General features: G+C 38.7%; 1 protein-coding gene across 1 annotated transcript in view; it reads right to left on the reverse strand.

Moving 5' to 3' along the window:
- LOC132130952 (CUGBP Elav-like family member 4) overlaps positions 1–17125 on the reverse strand; it is a 91595-nt gene extending 74470 nt beyond the window's left edge. Inside the window, exon 1 of the mRNA XM_059542834.1 lies at positions 16491–17125. Coding sequence (XP_059398817.1) covers positions 16491–16755 — 265 coding nt within the window. The 5' untranslated portion in view covers positions 16756–17125. The remainder of the gene's footprint in view (positions 1–16490) is intronic.
- Positions 17126–20960: the final 3835 nt, after the last annotated feature.

Genomic DNA, 20960 nt, shown 5'->3' on the forward strand with positions numbered 1-20960 from the left:
CATCCATACGCTCCCAAAGGAACCGGAGACAGTATGAACACACACACCAGTGTGCAATATACACAGCTCCACATTCCCTAATACCCATTAAAGCTCATGTGTGTTAACCGTCTCATATGTGACTTTTCTGCTCACAAAATCACAAACATACAAATGAACAACATACAAAGGAATCATAAATGTAAACTACTCTCCATCTACACTCATGAATACATCCTCACACATCCAATACTTACAGTATAAAGCAGGTCTTTCTCTCTACCGTCTTTTCTCTCTCACGCACACATAGACACACAGTTTAATTCTACCAATCCTTTTTGAATTGAATTTACGTCACCTTTTGGACAGATAATAGAAAATTCAGCCGTGTGGTGTTCAGATGTGGACAGTCAATTACATCCTGGATCTGTGGGCTGCACAGAAGTATCAAGGATAATCCCGTCTGCTATGCTCGGAAATACAAGAACTGAAGGTTGCACTAAAAGAGGGCAGAAAATATCTTTGGCTTACCAAATATACCCCTAGTATTGTTAGAGCAAAGATGCGAAGGAGCATGTTTAATACTGAGAGCTTGTTAGCGAGATGTCATTCCGGAAAGCGGTGAAGTCAAGGTTTCTAGAAGTGTGCTGCCACGTCACAGGACTTAACAAACTGGTAATGCGGAATTTCACAGTGGTTCAAAATCAATCTTCCCACTGCCAGGGTCGGATGCATGGGGAAAGCTAGAAATAAGCTTCTAGGACATTAGCCCCGAAAGTTTTCATTCACGGTTGTTTTGTCACTAATTAAATCATTCAGAATGCCATCTGCTCTATAAAACAACCTTTTGACTATTGGCATTAAACTAGGTTATTCTGTGACAAAGTGAAAGCTCATTTAAATTACTGTGTGCCCTTTCAATTCTGATGATTTCAACAGCATGCTAATTTCTTAAACCTAAAAACACTGACAAAAACTGTCACATACACTACCTTTCAAAAGTTGGGATAATAAAGTTTTAAAAGAAATGCATACTTTTATTCAGCAATAAAGCATTAAATAGACCAAAATACTTTTATTCCAAATAAATGTTGCTCTTTTGTACTTTATATTCAAAGAAAACTAAATCTATTATGTATTATGTTGCCTTTCTAATACTAATAATATAAAATGAATCATTATAATACTTTTTGTATACCTTTTTATTCTTTTGTGTTAATAGTTCTATCTGATTATTAGATAGACTTCTACCCGCGTTAGACAAATCTGTTAAACTGCGACAGCAAACAATGAAGAGGGAGAATCTGAGCGATGTGTGCGCAAGCGCCTCCATTCTCAGCTCCCTCAAAATAAAAGTCCTGCTTCAAACACATTGGTCAAACAGAAATACTTATCGGCTAATGCCGATATTTGAAAAATATCACTACTAGATCAGGATTTTGTGTCATAACCAAGATCCATCTGCTAGAGCTGAAGTGCAGACTGGCTAGAGCATAAAGACCGTCCTGCTGAAAGCGAGCGGGAGCGCAGCAGGGTGACCGGTCTGTCTGTCTGTACCTCTCACCCTCTCAGTGCCGTCCTTGCATTGACACCGGCAGACACAAACATCTCCTTAATATTCCCCCGCAGTCCCCTTGTCTCATCCCGTCAGTCAGTCCTGCTGTCCTTCTGGCCGCGTGGACAAAAGGGACGGGACGTTCCAGGCGGAGGACATGAATCATTATGCTTCCTCTTTCCGGGACCACTTGCATGTCCATTGATTCTACCGACATAATTGGCTTTATTAGCCAAGACGGGAAGCCGGTGAGGGTCTTCGTCTGCACCCCCTCTCCTCCTCCATCCTTCCACCCAGTCCTCCTTAGGAGATACCCTGTGTAATTGTTTTTCTTCTATCTTCTATGTCATTGTCAGATGGGTCCAGGGGGATTATTAGCAACCCTGGGCCCTTCAATAATTCATCCTAAGCTATTTATACACAAATGGAGAGTCCTTTAAATTCTCCCTCAGTGAGCTTATCTACTGTTCAGATGGAAAGGGAGAGCGAGAGAGAGAGAGAGAATCCAAAGAGATTGTAAAGGGTACAGAGAGTGAGCGAGAAAGCGAGAGAGACCGATGTGTACCTCTTTTCATCTGAGACACAATGACCTGTTTCTCCAGTGTTTTCAAGTTTCAAGGTGACGCTGGCATACTCTCTTCCTTCTCGCCTGCCAACCAAACAAAAGTGCCATCCCGGGAATACGCTTCCTCACACAATGCTCATTAATGGCTTCTAATCTGCCAGATTTTCTACCCATTTAACGCAATTAAGACGTTTACTAAAGCTAACATGGACTGGCAATCAACTCCAAGGACACTCCAAACACGCGTAATAGGATTGGTAAACAGATCATGTTTTATCAAATGCATGCTCGACATCACTTCCAATGCGAGCATGGCACAGACAGGAAGTTGGGCTGACTCTCTGCAGGAAACAGAGCATTATGGCTGCTCTCCTAAAATCCAACCCATGCACACAGACACACGCTGCGCAGGCCCTCGCGGCTGCTTCACGCTGATACCCATGTTCCTCACTCTTTTAAAAAGAGGACAGCTAAGCTGCTCAGGTTGAGGAGGCCCACGGTGGAAAGCGTTTTTTCCAATCCTCCAAATTCATAATATTTATCCATTTGGCAGAGGAACCCAACGCTATCTTTCGCTCCTTGAATAAGCAGGACTGCAGAGCTTCAATTTCAATTTCAGGTTTTTTTTTTTGTGAAATGAAATGCCCTTGGGCAGGGCATCCGAGGTAGTGAAGCAGTGTGCAGCTACACGTGGGCATGACATGGGAATTAAATAAGAGAATAGTTTGCATGGACTAGATAATTTGCCTACTAAAAACTGCATTTTTAGTCAATTATAGTTATCAGTGTTATCAAAGCCTGGGACATTCTTACAAAGCCATAATGTTAGAACTATAATGTAGCCTGCTATCTCCAGACAGGTCTAAATATGTCTGAATCGACTGCGGGTCTCAAGGGAAAACCGAGTCATGAATCAAAACTAATGAAAAATGCTTTGTTAGAAAAGTGTTTATGGCAATTTCTTGATGAAGAGATGAAGTCTAATAACTGTGCTAATAATATTGCTAAAATAATATTTCCAAATATAATCAAAAATGTATTATTATTTAAAGAAATTAATATAAATATATTTTAATTTCTAATTTAAATAAACTTAAAACGATCTTCACATTAACCCATTATAATAAATGTCATTTTATATAGCTATCTCTGCCATCAGCAAGTAGGAAATATACAGAAATCGAATAGTTATCCCTAAATTCACTAAACTCAATTTTTTTTTTTAACTTGTTATTTGATTAATAGACATCACGGCAGCTGGGTTATTAGGTTATTTATTTTGGCTGCTTTAAGAGCCGCTGCTGCTGCTCTTCACCTTTTTTGACCCACTTCAGGACTTAAAGTCTCTTCTAATGAGCTGACAAGTTGAATTGTGTGTTAGATGAGGGAGTTCTGGGCTGCTCCAGGACGGTTTTGAAAACCATTTCAGAGACATGTTCTTAAATGTAACTCATATAACAAATACTTGCATTTAAAGCATCTTTAAATTACCTTTTAGGTAACTTAATGACTTAACTGACGACATAACTACGACACTGCATGCTTGTAGTTTATTTAGCGCATTGATATTAAATGATACAGTCTACAGAGCATGCCACAGCGTTTGTGGGTGCAATTCAAGAGCACGTGCTATGAGCACAGTATAATGGCTGACAGGACAGAAAATTTTTTACTGACATATGGCCTGACAACATCTCATCTGACCACAGTTCACGGATGTTCTACTGATGCTCTTCGTCATCTGTAGCTTTTCCACGCTCGTTTGACTATTGGTGGCACTGAGATGAAGTTGGAGCGTGTGTCTGAAAGTCTCCTGTTTGAGGTGGTCGTAAAGACATTCTGCGTCTAAATAAATGCAATTCCTGTCAGGAAAAAAAAAAGAGACAGAAGCAGCAGTTGTGAGTGAGGTGGCCAAACCTAGCTCCGCCCCTGAATTTATAGTGTTAAATATTTGTAACACATTAAACTGAAAAAAAAATAATCGCCTGCATTAACGCACTAATTTTGACAGCACTAATATATTTATATATAATATTAATCATATATAAATATATACACACACAGCACACACACACACACACACACACACACACACACACACACACACACACACACACACACACACACACACACACACACACACAATATGTAAACACAAACTTTTATTTTGGATGTGATTAATCTGGATTAAAGAATTTGACAGCCCTACCAGTAACACATTCTTTTTGGAGGCTCTTAAAAATGTTAGAAGGACTTATGAAATGTCTATTTTATCCATTTAGATGAATGGGAATGCCAAAAGATCTGAACCCTGCAAGAATAAACAAAAGAACTCTTTTTGAGCACCACCCTGGTGGACCCCACTGGCAGTGCATCTTGAAAGGGGAAGGATAGGGTAGTTGACTCATTTGAGATTATGATTTAAAATCTTGGTTAATAAGCTTTGCCATGCTGGGAATGGGCTGGTGTGTTGAGGAAAGGGTGATCTCTGGGGCCATTAAATTGCAAATGAGTGATGATGTGCTAGAGAGGCTCCCCCCCAGATCACCAGCCACTGCTGCAGACATAAGGGCCTCTCATACACCTCAGCCAACACCAGACCCAACTGGGTACCCTGGATGCACAGCCAAACGCTGCACAGGGTGTCCAGTCTCCCTACACGTCTTCTTTCCAGTCTATGCTTCAAGCTGAAAGTTACTACCCTGAAAGTCATGATACTCACACGGTATATTCAAAATAAATCTACACCCCCAAAACAAACAGGGTTTTTAATTAATCAGGCTGGCCTGTGAGAATACAACAACAAATTCAAACATACAAAACCGCATAGTCAGATCCGCACAGGTGCAGGTGGGCTCATTTTTAGCTCCGAACATACTGTGACCCTGCATTACAAGTTTGTTCTCTGTCCAAGGCCATGATGGCCACAAAATATTGTTTAAACCTTTCTAAAACACCACCTATAAATTACTGCAAAGGACAGCGGGGTCAAAGCTTGGCGTGGAAACCAGCCAAGAGCCATCAATCTGCGGTAAGGGTGACATCTGTCTCAGGGACTCCCCTGTTCTCTCTTTCTCTCCGCGCCCTTACTTTTGTATCCAGCCCAATTTCCTCTCCGTCCATCTTTATCGTGATGTCTCGTGCATTCTTGCAAATGAAAGATCCCCCTACTAAACCCAAACATATTATCCTGAAGATCCTTGAGTTTAGTCCCAGTAGCATCCATCTGACCTCCACTCTCTCTCTCTCTCTCAATAAAGCAAAAACACAAAACAATAAAGCCATAATTTGTTCATATATTCGCTTAATTCCCAGATTAATGAGAAGGTTTGAACTGATCCTGAACTCCATAACAGTCTAGAGGTGTCCCCGACTAAGGATTTTCATAGTTAAACTGGAATTTTCGAATCTTGCCGATATTTGACAGATAGTCGAATCATATGTTTTGAGGGCGGGGCAAAATACATTTCCAAGAGTCAAGGCAGACATTCAAAAATCACAATTACATTAACACACAAGGAAAATGTGTAACAGATGCCTCGAAGATACAAACGGGTACATAATATTTTATGTATTGATTAAAAGATTAATAACATTAAACATCAGCGAAATCCTAATAATTCACAATTTTTTTTACAATAGTAATCTCATTACAGCGTTATGTATATGACAGTAGTTATTAATGTTCTGCATTTCTGTTTTGAGCTGCGCACTGAAGATGACCAGTATGTGAAGCAGCAGGTTTTTAATCAATGGGATTTAACTCATTATTAATCTCATATAGAATACGCTTAGTTATTTAGGGTGTATTCACACCTGTCTTGTTAGGTTTGATTGAATCAAACTCAAGTTCGTTTCCCCTCTTGGTGCAGACCATTTCGGCAGGTGTGAATACAGCAATCACACTCGGTGTGGACCAAACAACCGCACCGAGACCCACCTGATGAGGTGGTCTCAGTCCGCTTCCAAACTAACTCTGTGTGAATATGACCCAACCTCATTCCAACCCAATTGCAGAAACATGCTCAGAAACAGACATATTGTGCATATAGAGCTGTTATTTGCATTTCAATGGCTTAAATCACTTGTTTTAAAACCACAATGCTTAAAAACTCATGCAAATGATTAGTTTGCACAGCAGCATGACATGAGCATGCTAAATAGGCAAAAAAACATTACCATGACTATGTTGAGGGAAAATAGTAAGGAGAGATTTGAATTATTTACTAATAAACTAGTGTTTTATGAGTAAGTGTCGCAATGAAGTTGATAATCCTGACTCGCCATCTCAACATTGGACATGCCTTTAGAAAAAAATGCATCTTTACAGATTAAATAATAATAAGAGTATATTTGTTTTGGATTTGAATTATTTTATTTTGTAGTTATTTAAAGCTTTCTATAGACGTATTCATCATGTCTGTGAGGAAAATATTAGCGGAGTTTCGGTTGAATTTTTGTGAAGTGTTCCCGAGATGGCAAGCGCATCTTATTTGTTTTCTTTATTGTACAATAGTGCAACGTTTTCTTGATATTGTGAGTGCACACAAATAAAAATAGACCCTTTAAAGTTCTGAACGATGTATTATTCTTACCTTTATGAGCAAAATAATGTATTCAATTTATTTCCAATGATGTCCTGAATCAAGCTTCAGCTGCCATTCTCTGCACAAAGAATTGGATCTGCACCTACTGTAATAGCGCATATTTATATAGGTTAAATGTTTAAACCAGCATTGTTATATGCTTTAAATTAATATATATATATAAAGAGAGAGAGAGAGAGAGAGAGAGAGAGAGAGAGAGAGAGAGAGAGAGAGAGAGAGAGAGAGAGAGAGACAGAGACAGAGAGAGAGACAGAGAGAGAGACAGAGAGAGAGAGAGAGAGAGAGAGAGAGAGAGAGACAGAGAGACAGAGAGACAGAGAGACAGAGAGATTTTATTTCCGGCAAGTCATAATTACAACATCTTATGACATTGTCTCATATGACACTTATAAGTTTCTTCATATTGCATTAGTATCTGATAACACTAAATCAGTAAAAGAATAAAAATTGCACTATAAAATATCTCCATGATTAGACTTATTTTGCACTTTCTGTTTTTCCCTGCTTGAGAACTTGTGTCCAATGAATGGATGACCTTAGCACACGTGTGGTTTTGTTTACTATTTCTGGTCCACTTGCAAAAAAGGGCAGTGTGAAAGCGAACAGCACCAAAAAAAAAAAAATCAACATTGTATTTGGTCGGGACCAAAGCAAGTGAACTAGCAGAATTTCCTGGTGTCAATACACCCTTAAACAACATAACGTTAATTTTACGACTTGTAGGCTATCTGCTCAAAATTGCCCGAATGCACATGTCTGCGTGGCTCTGAATGGACTCCTTTTGTGTATGTGTTTTTCACACAACAACGTGCAGAAACACAGCAACTAAACTCTAAAAATTCACAGCATTTTAATATAATAGTGTTCTCATTATAATTGTAATATATATGACATTCCCAGTAATAATTATTAATATTCTGCATTGTTGTTTGTACTGCTTGCGCTGAAGAGATAATCACCTGTAGTACTACAATGAAGCACTTTACTGTAGCCAACTCAACCAAATGCATCTTATACTAGATAAATAATATATACACAATGTATATTAACCTGCTGAAAGGTTTTGAAATCAATTGTACCCTATCCTACCTGACCGAAAATATCCTGTCTTTAACTCTGCCTGTGTCAATTTGAGTTTTGTTAAAGTTTTAAATCCCTGCTGTGATGATACTCCTCTGTCAGTTACAGATTATGGAAAGTGAAACTTAAATCTATAGGGGTGGTTGGATTTATTCACGCAAGTTAAAATATTTATTTGAAGCTTATATCTTTTCAGATTCTTATTTACAGCTTTATTTTAATAGGCTGCATATTAACTTATTGGGAGAAAAGTAATATTTTTATTTGATTACATTTCAAAAGATTGATTACAAATTTTTAAGTTTTATTATTTCATTAGACACCATTTTTGATGATAAATTTGTATTAAATCATAAGACACAGAATTCTGATTTTTTTTTTTTTAAACAGAACGAATGGAAAAATAATATAGATTTCAGCCATGTTGTGTAAGATGAAAAAAAAAAACGTATATATATATATATATATAAAATTGGCTATATCACCCAACCCTAGCAAAACCTGTAACAACCTAAAATACAAACAAAAAGGTTCAGTCCAGTTGGTCTTTAAACGTCTTAAGCTGAAAGCATTTCAGTCCAATAAATATCATGACATTAAAATCCTATTTACATGCAATAACACTGAGTGGGAAAATCACTAATGAGGATTTATTTGTTAACAATGCCTCAATAAAAAAAATCGTAGTCCCCTATGAATAACAAATAGACTGTTTCAGTAGACGTCAAGCTAATTATAATCTCATAATGGTTTAATAGGGGGTTGTTCCAGAGTCATTACGTGTTTTTCTTAGGGTATATGAGAGTCGTCAAATCACTTCTGTATCAAACACTGTGACTATAACCACAAGAAAACTAGAAATACTCAGCTTACTGCGTACATGCTGCATACATAAACACTGCAATCTCCACGTGCTGGAGTTGGCCGGTATCATATCACCATCTCGACCTGCTCTGACTGCAGACAAAGTATATGCTCCACCCTCACGTATCCCACAATGCTTCTCTAGAAATGACTAGTTTCCACACATCCTTTGTTTTATATCAAACAGTGCATGATAAATCTCAGTACAGCTCAGCACAAGATGGTACATTTGCATAGGTATGAGAACACCTTGTGTCTGCACAGACATACTCTGTGGTAAGTTCTCCTAACAATAAAAAAATACAGATGGATGGTTTTTCTAGCTCACAAAACAGCAGTTCTTAAGAAAAGACAAATTATGCTTAATATAGCTAATATACTTGACTGTTCAATATGACTTAAACAAATGTTGGTTCAGTCATGTATAATAAGATAATAAATATAATAAACACCAGCTAGAACCAAGTACCAGGATGTTTTTAGTTACCACATACGCTTAAATAAATGAATGTTGTATAAAATAAAGAACCATTACAGCCCCTTAACTCTGTAAGGCAAACAAAACCAAACCAAACCAAAACAAAAAGAAGTGGTACTAATGCCCTTATGTGTTCAACATCAGAGTGTTTTCAGCTACCATTTTTACTCCCAACTCACATTTCTGTATATCCTTCTATAAAAACATCAATGATAAAATAAAAAAAGGCTGCATGCCTAAACCTGCTCATCGCCAAACAACCTACAGCCAGTCTAACAACCAGGTTTATTGTCATTTTATAGCTTCAGTGTGGCCCGAATTACAAACCACTATAAAAAAATAAGACAGCGGGATGATTAACAGTACACAGCCTCTTCATTCCTTTCCAAAATATCTTGCTCTCTTTTTCTCCTTCTTTGTGCTCGTCTACACCAAAAAGTAATTAAACGTTGCTTGCTTAAATCAGTCAATACAATGAAAATTATCTAAGTTATTACCTAGGCTTTTAGTTCTCTACCTAACCATTCTCTGCACACCCTGATAATTAATGGAGTTTGAATACAGCATCATTAGACTAACAAATAGGTAACGCTTCACATAATGAGAAAAAAAGAATTTAAAATTATGTAAAAGGCTCAGACAAAAAGAGCATGCTGGTGTATTTTAAACAAGATGGATGCTGTGCAGACTCTCAGAACGCATCAGGCATGATGAATTTAAAAAAATCATTAAATGTTAAATTACACTGACAATGTGGTTGGTGTTACATTTATATTTTGCTCGCAGAGAAGAGAAGTGAAAACAGTTTCTTGAAGAGAAAATAAGCAATCATGGGTCTACATTGGTTATTGCTTAAAAAAAAGCTATAATACCCTAGTAGAATTTCCATTCACCCCTAACTTATGCTACCTGCATGCTTCCCTCTTTACTCATGGGCAAACACAGAATTTGAACCAATCACCAAATCACTCTAGAGCCACAGGAAATCATATCAGCTCTGATTAGCTACTGACTGTTTTGAGCTATGACGTCAAATGCAGCAACAAGAAAAAAAGCCCATTTCATGCTTATACTGTAAGAGCCTATATAATGAAATCAATGTAATCTAGTTAAATATATAAAAATGACATAATATTTATGTTTTTAAAAAAAATAGTAAAAAAATTAGCTGTATTTTGGGCACACTGCCTTGACAGCAGTACACATATCACTCCTAAACCCTTTAAATATTTAACACACACCACAATAACACTTAGATGATGCAACTAGTTTGAAAACAGAAACTATTAATTTTGCTAGAGTTGTTGTCAGAACACTACAAGGCTTCAGAGCTTCTCAAATCAAAATTGTGATTCACAGGCAGAGCGAGATAAAACCAGCATGCCGCAGAGGGGGGTGTAGCCTCTGGCTTTTCATCGGCGCAGTTTATATGAAATTACAGCTAAACCTTATAAAACTTTTAAGGCTGAACCCAGTTTAGCCCTGCCTTGCTCTTCGAGTCCTGTTATTTAAGTATATGAAAACACAACAAGGCCATTACGCTGGACATAAATCTTGCAGGATAAAATTTTAGGAAGCCTGCAAAAGCCACGCAGCGTAGCATATTTGCATAGTTTTCAATTTAGAAAATCCGCCAAATGCCATTACTTTCAGTTTAAAACTTCCCATTGCCTAACACAGCACAGCTATCTGACAGAGAGTTATGGTTGGTACACATGAAATTCATGTGATGAGTGTTTTGGGATTAGCTGTTGCACATAAACAAGTCTCCAAGCGGTTCGAATGACTGAAAGATGAGTTTCAAAATGCCTCGAGGTGTGAGAAAATGGTTACATTTTGGCCCAATTCAGACAGCACAACAGTGTCACACTAGTCAATAAGGGCCACCGCAAGGTTAGGACTGCCAGATAGGACCTCTATCCTGTAGAACTCCAAACCTGCAGCCAACACACGCAAAAGCTGTGTTTTCCCTCTTTTTCATCAGCAAGTCATTTCTCACCTTGAGTAACTATATTTTCTCTTAATGGCTGACCTCTGTGGGGATCGAATCAAATAGCACTGGACAAAAACAGTTTGGCCACCCTGTCACTGTCTGCCTGAAAAATGGGCCTGCTCTCACGGATACATATTTACATGCATGTTCATGTCGTCACTGCTACTTATATTCAATGCAGATGTGCTACGAACAGCGGTGACCTCAGTCTCATAAACAAAACCGTCGCATTGATCATGTGGCGCAGAAACAGCACTCAAAGCGGGAGCTTGTTGATGCTTTCTCGGCGGTGATGAGGGATTGGAGACTAGAGGCTTGAGAGGATTTGGGATGGGCCGAGGCTCGGAACATCTGCAGATCCAAACGAGCTAGAGAAGAAAAAAAGAGAAACGCTGTGTGTGCAGATGATGCAACAGCAATGCAATAGTGAGTCCAGGACGCGAGCTGAATTAACACCAAGCCGCAGGAGGAAAAACCCAGTGTTTCTCTTTCTCTGGCAAGGACATCCAATTGTCTTTTGGAAAAATCCTGCCCAGAAACTCAGGTTTAGGTTGCCCAGAAACAGAATTTTCTTCCCCGATAACACATCACCCCAATGTAAAACATTCTTACTAATACATTTTTCAAAGAGGGCTTGTTTGGACCTTCGAAACACGACTGTCTAGAAAATAAAGACCACCTTGGACAGATATTTTGAAGTTAGGAATCTTAAGTTTATTAATCTTCACTTCTCAAACACAGTTAGCTGTAAGCTGCAGCTAATCAAGATGCTAAGTTGCTAACTCTCCCAACTGCAGACTCTGTGGGCTGGGAGAGACATTCATTCATAGCGGCAATCTCCTCTACGCTAAAAGGCATGCAAGGAGAAGATGTTACGGTCCACAACATGTTTCCTGTAGCTGCTGGTGACCGGTACAAATGGCCTCTATTAGCTGTGCTGAGTCACGCAGAGCAGCCAAATGAAAGTGCTGGAGGACTCAAGAACCCCCCCACCAGCTCAGGCCTGCCCCACGTACCTGATTTTCTCCATCCAACTCTTTCACTGTCGACTTCTGTTACTCCGTTTAAAACCCAAATCCCATTCATGTGCTAAACTCTCTGTTATTCTGTTTTCATCCATGTTTTTGTTTCGTTTCTCCTCTTTCTACCACTCACTTTTTCAATCCATTACTCTCCCATCTCCATCCTTCAGCAAGTGTCGCAGCATTTGCCTCTTTCTCCCGAGAGACAGGAGTCTAAAGACTAGATAACTGATGTAAAGAATCATTACTTTGGCTGCTCAGGCATGAGGATGAATGGAGCCCCCTCTACTCAATGTCTCATTAGAGTCAACACATAAAATGCATCATGCTTTATTAAGTCATCGCTCCAGATGCATATCCAGCATGGCAAAATCAAATGTATGCCTGCATGGCACGTCTGCATATCAAAAATAGAGCACAAACGTAGACCATATGCATGAGAATAATGATTATCAAAAATGGCGTGAATTCAGCAGCACAGTATGAAAACACAGTGTCTCCTCCTACGTGCTTCTTTATAGCATCAAACGTGTTCCCTCTCCACCTACACTCATCACAACTTCAAACGCTCACACTTCTCAACGATGGTCGCTTCTGGTGTTTACCTGTACAACGCGGGATCATTTAGTAATGATTTTAGAATCTGCTGAAAATGTGAGAGAAACTTAAACTGCACCACTAGCAATTAAAGGCATTGTTCACTCAAAAATTGTAATCTGAGTAATAATTTACTCACATTCATTTTGTTCCAAATCTATAGGACTTTCTTTCTTTAGGAGGAACATAAAAGGAAATTGTTGGGATCCAAACAACATTGACTTTCATTGCATGGACATTTCTAAAAATAGTTCCACAGAAGAAATACAATAAGAAGGTGAGTAAATAATTATTAAAAAGAATTATTATTTTGTGTCTGGATGTGCTTTTGACAGTCTGGCTCGCCAAATTGCCCCCAGTCTGTCATGCCAAGATCTAACCAATCATCTGCAAGAAGCAGAAACTGGCTCCACATCTAAGTGACACCACATTTACACTGAAAAGCTTGAGGTTCTGCCGTTTCAGTTTTCCTAAGACCCCAACAGAGATCTGCAGACCTGCTCTCAGGACCTCATCTCAGCGTGTAGTGTATTGGTAAATCTTGAACGATGTGTGTGGGAGGGTAAGTGAGTGAATAAATGGATGACAAAACCCCTTCCAGCCTGTGAATGGAAAGAGAAATTGCATGATTGGGAGGGAGACGGTGGAGACATGCAGCAGGCTGGAGGAGGTGATAACGTGTGAAGAGAGGAAGTGGGTGGAGGTGGAGACGGATGAAGTGCCAAGATGGAGAACTTCCTATAATGATGAAAAAAAGACATGTGATCATGTTAATGACCGAGGAGGGCAGACAACTGTAGGACTAGAGTATTTATGGAGCTTTAAAAAAAAATAATTTGTTCAGGAGGCACTGTCAGAAAAAATAATTTTAGGGGAAGCTTGGTAGCTTTTAGCATGTCACTAGAGCAGATCCTTTAAAGTCACCATGAAATCAAAATGGACAATTCTTCTTCTTCTTTTTGTTATGGCATATTGCTGTGTTTATTTTAAATTATTTATCTGTGCACCGCACACCATAAACTTCAAATTCATGTGCCCTCATAATCTTACACCAAAAACATTAACATGCCTTTCTCCTTGCATTTCTTCTGATGACGTGTACACCTGCATGAGGACAAGACAAAAAGTTGTCACTCTGATGTGAGATCACAGCAATTAGCAAACAATGATCCAATCAATTATCAGTGGACAATAATAAGTCCTACCCAATTTTGTTTCTCATTTTAAGAAACAGTTACACTCAGATATACATCAGAAGAGGGGGAAAAGACCACTGCAAATTCTGTTTCATCCCGACTTTAAAGGAACAGTACAACCAAAAAAACGAAGAAAACAGAAACAGAAAATTCTGTAATCATTTACTCACACTCATGTCGTTCCAAATCTATATGACTTTCTTTCTTCTGTGGAACTCAAAAGAACTTTTCGGTCCTTCTTTTATGAAAAAAAAACAAAAAACACTGAGACAAAATATCTGTGCATGCAGTTTTGGAACAACGTGAGGATAAATAAAAGATGACAATTAGAATTTTAGGTGAACTATCCCTTTAAGGATACATATTAGCACTGTTTAAGGGTACTGCCCCAGTGACAAGCTGTTATAAATGTACTACTTTTTTTTTGATTGAAGGAAAAGGTCAGTTTTACAAAACAGCATATTAAGTTCTTGAAGCAATGAGAGCTCCGGAGCAGACAGGCCTCAGTGTACTCCAGGGTACAGAGAGAATGGCACTGCTGCCAAAAGGAAATGGATTTTGAGAGACACTGACGCCAGTGCTTATGTTTTGGAGAGGGAGCGAACGAGTACCTAAACTCAGTTACAACATGGAGCCATGCAGGCCTGACGACCACTCTACTGAATACATGCCCTGCAGTGGGGGGATGGGTACAAAGGACCATATATTGCAGGAAGGAGACAGCTCCTAGAATCAGCCGGCACGAATCCCCATAGTTCACGAGCAACATGATTAACCACCAGACAGGGAGTACTGCAGCAGTGCTATTAATAAAAGATAACCTTTTACCCTCCCCAGACCCGCTTCTCAAAGCCACATTTTTTGCTAGGCACATACAGAGGACAGCTTTGTTTACTACAACAGAGGGACTACATCCCTGGGGCTGGGGTATGCAGCTTTTCTCTTGGCTCCCAGGGTTGAATGGGTAAATTAGCCTCTGATGTGACCCTAAACAATGTCTTCTGGGTTGGGGATCAATTAGACAAGAATGTGAAATAATGACACCCCCGGGAAAATGGTCCTAGGTAGACCCCCTTTGGACCTCTGGCCTAGGGATCCAGGAATTAATCTTTCTGAATACACCACAGGTACACAGCTTCAGCAGTAATTACCACACTGCAGGAGCAGACGAGCGCACAAACAAGGCACAGTTGTGGCCGAAGCTAACCGGAGATGTGAGTTGCTGCGTATGACACCAACTGGCGAGGAGAAGATAAGCAGGAGGTAATTATAGTTCAGCTGCTTTTACTGCTAGAACTCAACACACTGAAATGCTATTGTGCAGACTGTCATCATGAATTAATATTTTATTGTGAAGCAATAGAACAGGAACAATCATGACTACACATCCCCAATTAAGAGATTAAAAGGTGACTTGACAGACCCTTTCAGCACAGATCCTATCCTTGCTCATAATACTTGTCTCAGATTCTATATGGTGTTTTTCTTTCTTTCTTTCTCTCTTTTTTTGTGCACAAAAAAAAAAAACTAAATGAGGGAAATTTTTACAGAAGCTAGAGTACACACACATTGGTTTTTCTACCGTGGTGGGGACTGTCTATTGGTTTCTGTTGCTTTAATACGGAGTTAATTATATATTTTTATATATCTTTACCAAATCTCAGAAAATTCTGTAGAACATAAACTTTTCTATTCTTGAAGATCTAGTCAGCAAAATATAGGCAAAACCTGAACAAACACAGAGAAAGAGAGGTACTCTGGAAGAAGCTTCAATGGATTTTTTTTTTTTTTGATAGACTCATTAAGCGAGCTGAACCTCAAGACAGCTTCTACAGGGCTTTCACACTATGCTTAACCTTGGGTTAACATCTTTCTCAACACCTGCTAAAGCCCAGTTTTAAACTTGGGTTAGGCAAGAGACTTGCCATTTTTGAAGGGGTTAGCATAACTTTTAACCATAGGTTATACAAGAGAAAAAATACACTAACACCAAAACGTTACGTTGAGTTGTTTAGCAACAGACACCAATCATAACCTGTCTCAGTACTAACCTCATTAAAAATGCATGCGCTTTGTACAGCCGCTAAAACTTTCACGCGGTGTTTAGTCTCCACGTCTGCGGGGAAACAGTTAAAAAATGTCGAACAGCTACGACAAATGATGAATAGACGATATCATTTATCTCCACATTGCGACAATTAAAAACTTTGCAAGTATGAACAGCGTGAAACACAGAATATGATACGTCAATTTCAAGTGTGAAAAATCTACCCCCAACCTCAAATAAGGCTAGCGTAAAAACCCCGAAGTACCGTATGTCTCCAATCGCTTTCTAACAAAATTCGCTTCGTGTTGGGTTACGGAACAATTCTAAATCAATGCTTAACTTTCGTAGTACATCAAGAAATTAATAATTATCCAACACATTTCATATATGGCATTTATAGATGCATAAAAAGCAAGTACATCCAAGCATGTCATCCGATTTTATGATGGAAACGGAGGCAAAGCAAATCAAGAGATTCTAGTGACAGGAACCGAGTGTGAAACGTACCTTTGTGCATGCCAGTGAAGCGGTCTTTCAGCACGGTGAGCTCGTAGATCTTGCCAAATTCCTCGAAGAGCGGCCGGAGGTCCTTCTCGTCCAGGTTGCGGGGTATCTGACCGATGAACAGTTTGATGGCATCGTGGTCCTTCATGGGAATGGTGGCGCAGCTCGCGGGACTGTGCGTGTGGCTTATTCCGTTCACGAGCCCGTTCGTACTGGCCGCTCCTCCGTGCACCGCGGCGTCCACCTGTCCGTTCGTTAAAGTTGCCATGTTCACGGCGAGGACTTTCAGCTGCTACACCTTCGAAAGTGTTTCGAACGACGCGATGAGACGTCCTACTCTGGTTTTCGACGAAAATGTACAGATGCAAACATGAACCATTGAACACAAGTCAAATATTAAATGCGTTTGATCGTCCAGGCGGAGACGTGTTTCCTTGTACGTGTCCCTTACTACTTAATTCATTCATTCATGTAATAAAAACGAGAGAAGAGAGAGAGAGGGGGAGAGAAAGAGAGAGAGAGACCGACCAAGAGCGTTCGCTTTACCTCCGTTCCCCTCGCCCCAGCTTCTAGCTACCCTTTTATTTTTTGCATTGAGAAGTCGGTATGGGTGTCCTCCCGGTTTAAACCGACAGGGCTGTCTCAAACGCGCTCTGTGCAGTAGGGAGGAAGAGAAGAAAAAGTAGCTCCCTTTATGTCACACGACGCTCTCTCACCCCCTCTCATCGTTATACAGGAACATGGTATGTTCCGCTGAAGGAGAGGGACTATAAATAAAGAAAATATCACATTTACACGGGTCTTTGTACGCTGCCTTGTGAATGATGCACCTTAGACTTACGTACGTAGTGCCATTCAATCTGTCTATTAGACGAAAAAAAAAACAATATGCATTGTTTTGTTTTTTTCAACGCACTTTAATGCATCATGTTCCCTCGTGAGCTTTTCTCAGGAAAGCATCAAAGAATTCACCAAAATTCGAGGGGATCTAATGGACAGCGCCAGTGCTGAAACGCTCAGAAAGTGCAAGGGCAAAAAACAACCTTACATTTAATCTCGCCGGGATAGATCATTTTAATTTGATCATTATTGTTATTTTTACTTATCAGTCAAAGAAATACAAAAATTTATGTGTGTTTAATCTACGTCTATTTTCAAATGCAAGAGCTAGAAAGAGGGCTGTGAGCTCCTCCGCGCGGTGTGAACGGGCAGGGAGACGACAATGTGTGTGTGTGTTTGTGTGTGTGTGTGTGTGTGTGTGCGTGCGTGCGTTTCTGTGTGTTCAGGAATGGGTGTAATAAATATACAAATCTCTACGATATTGTTGATTCCCAAAGAGGAATCTTTAACCCGTTCACAACCAGTGTGTTTTGTATGGTTTTGGTCAATTGGTGTCATCATAAGTTTTTTTTTTATAGATTGGTCAATATATAATAGATGTCAATATATAAGTGCTACATATGTTGCTCAATAATTTTATTTTTGAAGTAATGCAGAAACAATATATGGAAAAATATATAATAGTTTGAATTTTTATAATTTCTTAAAAAAACAGCTTCTATTAATACATTTAATAAATTAAATTTCAATATAATTATTTTAGCTTTACCATCACACACTATAATAATGATTTTTCAAATTACAAAATAAAATTAAATAAAAGATTACTAGATTACTATTTTACAAGAAAATATGACTTTAAATTTGTACTGTTAATTCATAAGTTCCCTTTTCCCTTTGCCACAATACTATTATTCACAAAATTACTATTTTTACTGCGTTTTGTATCAAATAAATGGAGCCTTGGTCACCATATTACAAAGGTTTGACCCCCAGTGTATACTAGCACACACACACACACACACACACACACACATTTCCATACTTTATTGGGACATTGTATAGATGTAATGGTTTTTATACTGTACAAAAAGTATTTTCTATCCCCTTACCTTTACCCTACCCTGAAGCCTAACTCTCACATACAAAATTTCTGCTATTAAAAACAGTTCTGTATGAGGTTTTCTCATTGGGACCAAACAAATTGTCCCCACAAGGTCAAGGCTGTTTGGCCCCCAATAACATAGGAAATTCCAGGACCACACACACAGAACCTATGCGTATTGAAATGGACATTACAAACAGCAATTAAAATCTTATCATAAAACTTTTTTTGTTTGTTTTATTATTATTATTATTATTATTTAAATAAATTATCATTTATGGCTGGATTTAGAGTAGAATTATAGCATGGTCATATTTCATGTGTCCCTGTAACATAATTCAAGAGTAATGGGTCAATTTTAAGTACTATTAGAGATATTATTTATACTCAAATCTTTTAGCTTAGAGCTTACTTTTTATTGTGTCTGTGGATTTCATCAGACAAAAATGCTGTTGCGAATGACGACAGAGCATTTGCTTCAACAAATAAACTCTCCTCTTTCACTGAAGCCAAAAAGTGTCTCTTCAGTTTCATAACATAACCCCATCAATGAAACTTCAGAGATCTGTTCTTTATGATCAGGAAAAACATCCTTCCTGTAATGAAGACTGACTGAACAGATGTAATGAAGACTGCTTGGAGGTTTGAGTGACGCCTCCAAACATCTAACCTGAGCCCTGAACACCTCTAAAATCCCACTTATCCATGATACGAACCGCTGTTGACAGTCAAAGTGTGTATGCATATGTGCAAACGTTGCATGCAAGCCTCCAATTTCCACCCCAGAGCACACAACCACAGCGTTTTTCATGCTGACAATGATACACCACTGTCAAGACCAAATCACCTGCTCATAATGATGGGAAATTGTAGGCTGCTTCAGAGTTCCTGCTGAGTACGAGGCCCACAGAAAACAACAGGAGTACATATGTTCAGCACCAGTACAATGGCAGGTAGGAGCACTCAAGTGAACCTAAAGTGGAGGAAAACAACAAGCCATTTTAGAGGAGGCTTTCTGAATGCTTTGAAAAGCCATGACGTAGCTGTTCAGAACAATGATTCTCAATTTCGCTTCAGAACTTAGATTTAGTACTGGATATCAAGTTGAGATGCCAAATTTAATACCAAACATTTGATACCAAATTTAACGTTCATGCAAAACAAAGGTCTTTGATGGCATTTACAATTCTACAAAGAACCTTTCGCATCCATTGAACCTTTTAATTGCACAAAAGGTTTTCTGAAAAAAAAGAAAAAAAAAAGGCGGGTTCTTCAAAAATAATGGTTCTTCATTGTAAGAATGTCATAGATGAACCATTTATTTTCCCAAAGAACCTTTTAGGTTAAACACCCGCAAAAAAACAAACAAAAAAACCAAGCAAACAAACAAAAAACTTTATTTGTTTTTCCTGAATGTTAACAATCTTTTAAAAGAAAGTGTTTTCACTACATAGAATATTTTGTTGAATAGAAAGATACCATGGATGTTAAAAGTGCTTCAATGAATTTCACTGTATCCTTGAGTTGGATATATGGCTCTTAGGATATAAAAAAAAAGCATCAGTGCGCATATGTTTTCTTAAAAATAAATTGTTATTTATTATTATGTTGTAATTGTTCTCTCTCTCTCTCTCTCTCTCTATATATATATATATATAGAGAGAGAGAGAGAGAGAGAGAGATTACAGTAACAACAAAGAAAGTAAAAATAGTTGTTTGCACTTACACTGTAAGGTTTTCTATGATGTGTGATTGTCCTTTATAGCAACCTTTATTTTTAAGAGTTCACAATAATAACAATAATAATAATAAATGATATGCATTGCAGCATGCTCTGTTTCTTAGAAGAGCAACTTAATTTATAGCTCAGCAGCTCTTGTATCTACATTGCATCTCTTATCGTTTCATGTTGCAAAGGTCAACTGGGCAAATATTAAAACACAGTATAATCTTGTATGTGTTTGGCCTTAACTATGCGATTTTAAAAAGTTGGATGTGGTCCAAAGTAGCATTAAAAAGGAAACGAAATACACTCTGTGGCCCTCTCACCTTCCGCACTCAAAAGGCTGTAATGGCCCGTTAATGTCATTTCGGACTATCAGTATAACCCAGCCCAGCTGAGTCAGTCCGCTTTCTTTGGCAGGGCATTGTGCTCGGTTCTGCAAGCATACCCTTGGGGCCGTGCTGCCCGAGATCATGCACGACTTGCCTTGAGCCATATTTTTAATACAAGAACGAAATGTGTTAGCACAAATCATTATAATTATGTTATGTGCTTAGTATTGCAATGATTATATAAGTCATGTTGCCATTATTGTTCCCTATAGTCTTTCTTTTCACCACTCTCTCATCCCTTTCCCTGTTTTCAAGCCGGCCCAAATGAAAAGCGTCTGATGAGCACGTCCATCTTCATGATAATAATAATCATACGCAATTAACGGGTAATTTACAGACCAATTTGGTCTACAGAGGGAGCACCATAGGTCGCTGGGAGTATGGTTGATGAACCTGGAGTGGAACCGGAATGC

This window comes from Carassius carassius, chromosome 47, assembly GCF_963082965.1.
Source record: "Carassius carassius chromosome 47, fCarCar2.1, whole genome shotgun sequence".
Classification (NCBI taxonomy): domain Eukaryota; kingdom Metazoa; phylum Chordata; class Actinopteri; order Cypriniformes; family Cyprinidae; genus Carassius; species Carassius carassius.